General features: G+C 51.3%; 1 protein-coding gene across 1 annotated transcript; it reads left to right on the top strand.

The window, feature by feature from the left end:
• Nucleotides 1-1,221: 1,221 nt before the first annotated feature.
• Nucleotides 1,222-6,980, top strand: LOC119777238 (skin secretory protein xP2-like). Its single transcript, XM_038276069.1, has 7 exons — nt 1,222-1,423; nt 1,826-1,927; nt 2,030-2,299; nt 2,390-2,647; nt 3,506-3,691; nt 3,770-4,023; nt 6,828-6,980. Exons 1-7 carry the CDS (start codon nt 1,222-1,224, stop codon nt 6,978-6,980), a joined length of 1,425 nt encoding a protein of 474 aa, XP_038131997.1.
• Nucleotides 6,981-8,910: the final 1,930 nt, after the last annotated feature.

Raw genomic sequence — 8,910 nt, 5'->3', positions numbered from 1 at the left:
AGCCCCTGGTATGGCCCCTGGTATGGCCCCTGGTATAGCCCCTGATATGGTCCCTGGTATGGCCCCTGGTATAGCCCCTGATATGGCCCCTGGTATGGCCCCTGGTGTGGCCTCTGGTATAGCCCCTGGTATAGCCCCTGGTATGGCCCCTGGTATAGCCCCTGATATGGCCCCTAGTATGGCCCCTGGTGTGGCCTCTGGTATAGCCCCTGGTATGGCCCCTGGTATGGCCCCTGGTACAGCCCCTGGTATGGCCCCTGGTATAGCCCCTGATACGGCCCCTGGTGTGGCCCCTGGTATAGCCCCTGGTATGGCCCCTGGTATAGCCCCTGTGATGGCCCCTGGTATAGCCCCTGATACGGTCCCTGGTATGGCCCCTGATATGGCCCCTGGTATAGCCCCTGATATGGTCCCTGGTATGGCCCCTGATATGGCCCCTGGTACAGCCCCTGATATGGTCCCTGGTATGGCCCCTGATATGGCCCCTGGTATGGTCTCTGGTACAGCCCCTGGTATAGCCCCTGGTATAGCCCCTGATATGGCCCCTGGTATGGCCCCTGGTGTGGCCTCTGGTATAGCCCCTGGTATGGCCCCTGATATGGCCCCTGGTATGGCCCCTGGTGTGGCCTCTGGTATAGCCCCTGGTATGGCCCCCGGTGTGGCCCCGGTATAGCCCCTGATATGGCCCCTGGTATGGCCCCTGGTATAGCCCCTGGTATGGCCCCTGGTATGGCCCCTGGTATAGCCCCTGATATGGTCCCTGGTATGGCCCCTGATATGGCCCCTGGTATAGCCCCTGATATGGTCCCTGTTATGGCCCCTGGTATAGCCCCTGATATGGCCCCTGGTATGGCCCCTGGTGTGGCCTCTGGTATAGCCCCTGGTATAGCCCCTGGTATGGCCCCTGGTATAGCCCCTGATATGGCCCCTGGTATGGCCCCTGGTGTGGCCTCTGGTATAGCCCCTGGAATGGCCCCTGGTATGGCCCCTGGTATAGCCCCTGATATGGCCCCTGGTATGGCCCCTGGTGTGGCCTCTGGTATAGCCCCTGGTATGGCCCCTGGTATGGCCCCTGGTACAGCCCCTGGTATGGCCCCTGGTATAGCCCCTGATACGGCCCCTGGTGTGGCCCCTGGTATAGCCCCTGGTATGGCCCCTGGTATAGCCCCTGTGATGGCCCCTGGTATAGCCCCTGATACGGCCCCTGGTATGGCCCCTGATATGGCCCCTGGTATAGCCCCTGATATGGTCCCTGGTATGGCCCCTGATATGGCCCCTGGTACAGCGCCTGATATGGTTCCTGGTATGGCCCCTGATATGGCCCCTGGTATGGTCTCTGGTACAGCCCCTGGTATAGCCCCTGGTATAGCCCCTGATATGGCCCCTGGTATGGCCCCTGGTGTGGCCTCTGGTATAGCCCCTGGTATGGCCCCTGGTGTGGCCCCTGGTATAGCCCCTGATATGGCCCCTGGTATGGCCCCTGGTATAGCCCCTGGTATGGCCCCTGGTATGGCCCCTGGTATAGCCCCTGATATGGTCCCTGGTATGGCCCCTGATATGGCCCCTGGTATAGCCCCTGATATGGTCCCTGGTATGGCCCCTGGTATAGCCCCTGATATGGCCCCTGGTATGGCCCCTGGTGTGGCCTCTGGTATAGCCCCTGGTATGGCCCCTGGTATGGCCCCTGATATGGCCCCTGGTATGGCCCCTGGTGTGGTCTCTGGTATAGCCCCTGGTATAGCCCCTGGTATGGCCCCTGGTATGGCCCCTGGTATAGCCCCTGATATGGCCCCTGGTATGGCCCCTGGTGTGGCCTCTGGTATAGCCCCTGATATGGCCCCTGGTATAGCCCCTGATATGGCCCCTGGTATGGCCCCTGGTGTGGCCTCTGGTATAGCCCCTGGTATAGCCCCTGGTATAGCCCCTGGTATGGCCCCTGGTATAGCCCCTGATATGGCCCCTGGTATGGCCCCTGGTGTGGCCTCTGGTATAGCCCCTGGTATGGCCCCTGGTATGGCCCCTGGTACAGCCCCTGGTATGGCCCCTGGTATAGCCCCTGATACGGCCCCTGGTGTGGCCCCTGGTATAGCCCCTGGTATAGCCCCTGTGATGGCCCCTAGTATAGCCCCTGATACGGCCCCTGGTATGGCCCCTGATATGGCCCCTGGTATAGCCCCTGATATGGTCCCTGGTATGGCCCCTGATATGGCCCCTGGTACAGCCCCTGATATGGTCCCTGGTATGGCCCCTGATATGGCCCCTGGTATGGTCTCTGGTACAGCCTCTGGTATAGCCCCTGGTATGGCCCCTGGTATAGCCCCTGGTATGGCCCCTGGTATAGCCCCTGATATGGCCCCTGGTATGGCCCCTGGTGTGGCCTCTGGTATAGCCCCTGGTATAGCCCCTGATACGGCCCCTGGTGTGGCCCCTGGTATAGCCCCTGGTATGGCCCCTGGTATAGCCCCTGTGATGGCCCCTGGTATAGCCCCTGATACGGCCCCTGGTATGGCTCCTGATATGGCCCCTGGTATAGCCCCTGATATGGTCCCTGGTATGGCCCCTGATATGGCCCCTGGTACAGCCCCTGATATGGTCCCTGGTATGGCCCCTGATATGGCCCCTGGTATAGCCCCTGATATGGTCCCTGGTATGGCCCCTGGTATAGCCCCTGATATGGCCCCTGGTATGGCCCCTGGTGTGGCCTCTGGTATAGCCCCTGGTATAGCCCCTGGTATGGCCCCTGGTATGGCCCCTGGTATAGCCCCTGATATGGCCCCTGGTATGGCCCCTGGTGTGGCCTCTGGTATAGCCCCTGGTATAGCCCCTGGTATGGCCCCTGGTATGGCCCCTGGTATAGCCCCTGATATGGCCCCTGGTATGGCCCCTGGTGTGGCCTCTGGTATAGCCCCTGATATGGCCCCTGGTATAGCCCCTGATATGGCCCCTGGTATGGCCCCTGGTGTGGCCTCTGGTATAGCCCCTGGTATAGCCCCTGGTATAGCCCCTGGTATGGCCCCTGGTATAGCCCCTGGTGTGGCCCCTGGTATGGCCCCTGGTGTGGCCTCTGGTATAGCCCCTGGTATAGCCCCTGATATGGCCCCTGGTATGGCCCCTGGTGTGCCCCCTGGTATGGTCCCTGGTATAGCCCCTGGTATGGCCCCTGGTATGGCCCCTGGTACAGCCCCTGGTATGGCCCCTGGTATAGCCCCTGATACGGCCCCTGGTGTGGCCCCTGGTATAGCCCCTGGTATGGCCCCTGGTATAGCCCCTGTGATGGCCCCTGGTATAGCCCCTGATACGGCCCCTGGTATGGCCCCTGATATGGCCCCTGGTATAGCCCCTGATATGGTCCCTGGTATGGCCCCTGATATGGCCCCTGGTATGGTCTCTGGTACAGCCTCTGGTATAGCCCCTGGTATGGCCCCTGGTATAGCCCCTGGTATGGCCCCTGGTATAGCCCCTGATATGGCCCCTGGTATGGCCCCTGGTGTGGCCTCTGGTATAGCCCCTGGTATGGCCCCTGGTGTGGCCTCTGGTATAGCCCCTGGTATTGCCCCTGGTATGGTCCCTGGTATGGCCCCTGATACGGCCCCTGGTGTGGCCCCTGGTATAGCCCCTGGTATGGCCCCTGGTATGGCCCCTGGTATAGCCCCTGATACGGCCCCTGGTGTGACCCCTGGTATAGCCCCTGGTATGGCCCCTGGTATAGCCCCTGTGATGGCCCCTGGTATAGCCCCTGATATGGCCCCTGGTATGGCCCCTTATATAGCCCCTGGTATGGCCCCTGTGATGGCCCCTTATATGGCCCCTAGTATGGCCCCTGGTATGGCCCCTTATATAGCCCCTGGTATGGCCCCTGTGATGGCCCCTTATATGGCCCCTAGTATGGCCCCTGGTATGGCCCCAGATATGGTCCCTGATATGGCCCCTGGTATGGCCCCTGGTATGGCCTCTGATATGGCCCCTGGTATAGCCCCTTGTGTGGCCCCTGATCTGGCCCCTGTGATGGCCCCTGTATTTAAGGTATACACTGAAATCCTTTTCCAGGAGGAAGCTGTATTTTCTCTCGCTTTGAGCAGGAAGCTAAGGAACGAAATAAGAGGATTTATATCTAGAAAAATGAAATATCTTCATCTATTATTACAAGCAGATTATCCTATTTTAGGGGAATAAATACATAAATGCAGATTATTGACCTAATCCGAGGAGAATCTTTCTTATAATCGATGAATAATCCAGCAAACTCTGCTGTGGATCAAATCAGGGTCCAGATGTTTTGGTCGGAGCCTGGTTTGACAGACGATGTGTTTTAGTGAAGTGGATTCGTCTATTGGACCCAATTAATCATTCAAAGGAATTTATTAATCAGTTACCCGAAGCATCAAATGTTTGGAGCTGATTTTCTTCCTTATCATCTAATGATGATCTGCTTCACTCTGATTGGCTGCTGGAGTAGATAGCTTTGATTTGGAGAAACGACCAAATATGGAGATAGAGACGCTTCATGCTGACGTCATCATGGTCGGATTCTCCTCCTATGAATTTAAACACATTTAAGGAGAACATTTCAAACTCTGAATAATACTGGAAACATTCAATCAAATGACATCTTCTGGATCTTCCATAAATGACGTTCGATGCAGCTGATGAAACCGGAGGAGAACAGTGGATCTCATCTCCATGATAATAACAGTACGACTTTTATATTCAGTATTATCAGACAGCAGGTCTCCAGAGAAGAACTCCAGCTTCTCTCAGCTTCACACTGCTTCACTTTAGGAGCTCTGAAGAGGAAAACGTCCAAGAAAAAAACACTGAAATAAAGATGTCCCTGATATAATTTCACTAAGAGCTCCTTCTGGTCTGAGGATCTCTGAAGAGCTCAGGCTCAGAGGCCTGCTGTCTAATAACCGTTCCTGGATTCACACCTGGACACTTTATTCTCACCTGAAACCAGCTTCATTAAAATGCTTCATTAGCAGCTTTAAATATTCCTGCTTCAATTCATTCAGGATGCTTTAAAGTATCTCCTCCATCTGCATCAAGGATTCTACTTTTAAAAACTTTGACTATTTAGTATTTAGTACAGTTTTCCATTCCTTAAAGTGTAACAGTGATCAAATGTAAAAAGTGTGACATGGTGCAAAACGCTTGATCTGAAGGTTCGGAGCATTAATATAAACGGTGCAATTATGCAGTAGAAAAACAGTGATCCTGTCAGAGAAAGAAAATCTGTGTTCAAAAGTTTTTAAACAGATGCAGCTTGAAACTAAAATAAAATATTTGTTAATTATTGAAACTTTTTATGAGTCAAGTTCGACTTATTGATGAAAGAACTGATGACAGGATCCATCAGCAGAAACCAAAACAATAACTGATCAAGCTCTACAGCAAGGAAAGGAGTAAAGTTGTGAGGTTTTATTACCGCCACCTGCTGGACTGAGGGTGTAGTGCAGTTTTTCTCCGGCAGGTGAGCGATGGGCCCTAAAGGGCCAGCTGAAACAAATCCGGGATCTTTTGCTGGATAGAAGAGGCTGCTGTTTGCCTGATAGTCGGTGTTTAATAAAATAACTGTTCTTATTTTTTAGGGCAGCTGAACCGTCCGTCTGCAGGCTGCAGCTGGAAGTGAGAAGCAAACAGATTTCCCTCAACCTGGAATAAAAAAATTCAAAAAAACGATATAAGTTTAGCAGCCGAGGGTTTTTTTTTTTTTTGTCCTGTTACAGTCATGGAACATGGAAGGTCAAAGGTCAGCCCTCTGGGCTCTAATGCTGTGTGAATATTTAAACCGTGTTTAATCTGTTGTGGTTGGTTGTCATGGAAATCAGTTTCATTTTGATTGACCTCCAGTGACACGTCAGACTGAGATTGTTTCTGAGATAACCAGATCTGCTGCCTTTATGCTTAGAAAGGAGCATCAGCTGGGATTTCCAGGCAACGTTCCCTTCCTCTCCTGGCAAATGGAGAAATGTTTGCTAGTTCTGTCGCCAAACAAGGTGAGTTTACTTAAAGACATTCTTATGAAATATGCAGACAGTAACTTATTGGACTGATGTCCGCTCTGTGTTGACCTGAGAAACCTGCAAATGGTAGAAAATCGTCATGCAAACGTACTTTTTAAACCGTGGGACACAGTAAAGAAGCAGGAATGAGTGTTTTTCTGCCTTCCTCCCTCCTCTAATTGTCTCCATCTGTGTTCGACAGAGTCTTTTTGAAGGACAGGGGCCCTCATTAGGCATTCACACCCAGGGCTCGCTCCAATTGGGCTGCCTAAAGAATCTGAAGGCAATGCAATTGTGTAATTTGCACACAAAGTGGTCGGGATTGATCCAAAATAAACCTCTCAACTTTAAATGTGGGGGTGAGGAGAGGGGGGGCGTATAATTGCATCATTTAGTGAATTGATTGGCTGAGAGTCGATGGAAGGGAATCAGGAAGCAGCAGATAAACGGTGACAGCGGCGCCTTTTAGAGCGGGGACCCGTCGATGCAAAGACTAACACAACTCCAGATGCAGAAACACACTCGGGCCTGGAGCGCGGCGATCCACGCAAACACCGCCTGAAAGAGCACACAAGGAGGAGATTAACCGGGACCCAAACAGGCATGAGAAGGAGCCACACACAGAGTCCGATTATACGACACAAAGAGAGCCCAGGTCCACATCTACCAGTCAGTGCTGCAGGGCCGGACAATGGAAGACAGAATTAGAGGCTACAATAGATTTCATTAAGCCAAACTAGACTTAACGAGACAATCGATATGTCATAATTAAAGCGAGAAGGCTGAGAGCGACTTAGACTCTAAATGATGACTGCTCTTATTAAGATGGAGCAGATAGAGAACGGCTGGGTGACAATGGAGCTCTATAACTACCTGCACCGCCAGCCTTTGTGCTCAAACTGGCCTTTCACCAAGACGGACCGACGGGCCGGGCGGGAGGGGGGGGGCAGGAGGACGGAGGAGGAGCACGGAGAATAGAGGAAGTGATCTGGGATGATGTGACCGATGGTCTTCAGTCTTTGGTGAACTTTTTACTCTGCTGACTCCTCCCTCATCACAGCTCTCAGAATGCAGATCAGTCCCATTTATTCAGTTAATCTGCATCTTCCAGTTTTGGAGCTTTTAGGTGGTATGAAGGTAAGTAAGTAAGTAGGAAGTAATGGCAGCAGATACGCAGCACGGCAATCCTTCTTCAACGCTGGAGGGACAGGGAGCCCTGGGGCAGAGGGGATCTGGTCTGATCTCAGAACGCCTCCGCCATGAGCCATTCTGGGGGAAGTTCCAGTGGATGCTGAAGGAAAGTCCAGCTCACCGTCACACCAGAGGGTTCTTTCCTGAACAGCAGCCCACAGTGTGGCGGATCATCAGGTCCCTGCTTTGCATCAACCACAGTTTGTGACAATAGGTCCCTGAAAGTAATTAAGCTTAGATCATGGAGGCAAGAAGTGACGACGGCATTACTTTCTGCAAAACACGACCCTGTACCCACTCTCCAGAGGGGAGCGGGTACAGGGTTGGTCTATTAAAAAAATGCATGAAAATCCTCCACTATGCCTTTAAGTTAGATTTTCTCTGATTATCTCAACATTCATCTACTGAGTCCACCGAAAAACGCACCTAAACCCAGAGCCAGACTACAGTTTTCCTGCTTTCAGAAGTTGAACATCTTGGTCTGCTATTCCCTTTTTTTGTTTATAAATGGAAATATTTAAGTTGTGGCATAAATTTGGATCCAGACTCAATCTTTGACTGAAGGTGAAACATTTCGGCAGTTGGAGCTCAGTTGCAGAGAGCGTCTGAGAACAGCGACGTTCAAGTCCTGCTGTATGTTCTGATTTTAGGTCTGAACTTTGACTGGACCATTCTGACACATTACGCTCCTGTGATGTAATCCATCCATTGTTTATCTGGCTGGTTGTTCAGCTGGAAGCCAACGTCTCTCCCAGCCTAGCCGGTTCTCCTCCTGATGGTCCTCAGCTTCAGAAATCAGCTCTGAAAAGCTGAACTGTTTCTGCCCCATAAAAGCACCTCCGCAGCATGATGCTGCCACCATCATGTTTCATCATGGTGACATTGGGCCTCATGCATCAACATTTTCCAATTCTAATCGTAATTTCCTCCTCCTCCTACCAATATGCCACAGCAGATTCAACCAAATTTCTGAACTTCAGTAAATGATCCTAAAAGATCCTCGTAAACCTGAAGCAGTCCCCCTGTGCATCAGTTCTCCCCCCAATAATGCAACATAAGCAGAACTGTCTTCTTGTCAGAAGGTGTTCATTCCTAAAAATGGATTATAAAGTTTAAGAACTGAGAGCAGAGCAGCAGAATTAAAGGACCAGAAAAAGATCTGGAATTTCTGTGGTTGGACTGTTTGAGAAGTATAAATAAAATAAAAATTTATATAATAATAAAGATAAAAGATCATTTGATCTGAAAACAGTGAATGGAAACTACTGATGGAGGCAAAAGGAGAAACATGTGATGTAAATATTAATCTGAGTTCACCATTAACCAACGGGACAACATTCTGCTTTAATTCCCACCCACCCCTGTACCGTTCATCTCCATCATCATCTCTCCATCTCTTTCAGACACAAACATCCAGATGTTAACGGATGAATTCAGAGCCAAACATCCAGATGTTACCGGATGTATACAGAGCCAAACATCCAGATGTTAACAGATGTATACAGAGCCAAACAACCAGATGTTAATGGATGAATTCAGAGCCAAACATCCAGATGTTAATGGATGAATTTAGAGCCAAACATCCAGATATTAATGGATAAATCCAGATGTTAAAGGATGAATTCAGAGGCAAACATCCAGATGTTAACGGATGTATACAGAGCCAAACAACCAGATGTTAATGGATGAATTCAGAGCCAAACATCCAGATATTAAT

Source organism: Cyprinodon tularosa, unplaced genomic scaffold (genome assembly GCF_016077235.1).
Source record: "Cyprinodon tularosa strain WSP-4 unplaced genomic scaffold, ASM1607723v1 ctg992, whole genome shotgun sequence".
Taxonomy (NCBI): Eukaryota; Metazoa; Chordata; class Actinopteri; order Cyprinodontiformes; family Cyprinodontidae; genus Cyprinodon; species Cyprinodon tularosa.
Note: the sequence above shows the minus strand (reverse complement) of the source record. Positions and strands in the feature narration are given on the sequence as shown.

Bases quoted from the DNA above. Each gene is read 5' to 3' on its own strand.
- LOC119777238 (XM_038276069.1), top strand. From the start codon at position 1,222: ATGGCCCCTGGTATAGCCCCTGATATGGTCCCTGGTATGGCCCCTGAT. The intron at 2,300-2,389 runs GTATGGCCCCTG...CCTCTGGTATAG, and splicing joins AGCCTCTGGTATAGCCCCTG to CCCCTGGTATAGCCCCTGAT. The intron at 2,648-3,505 runs GTATGGCCCCTG...CCTCTGGTATAG, and splicing joins AGCCCCTGATATGGTCCCTG to CCCCTGGTATGGCCCCTGGT.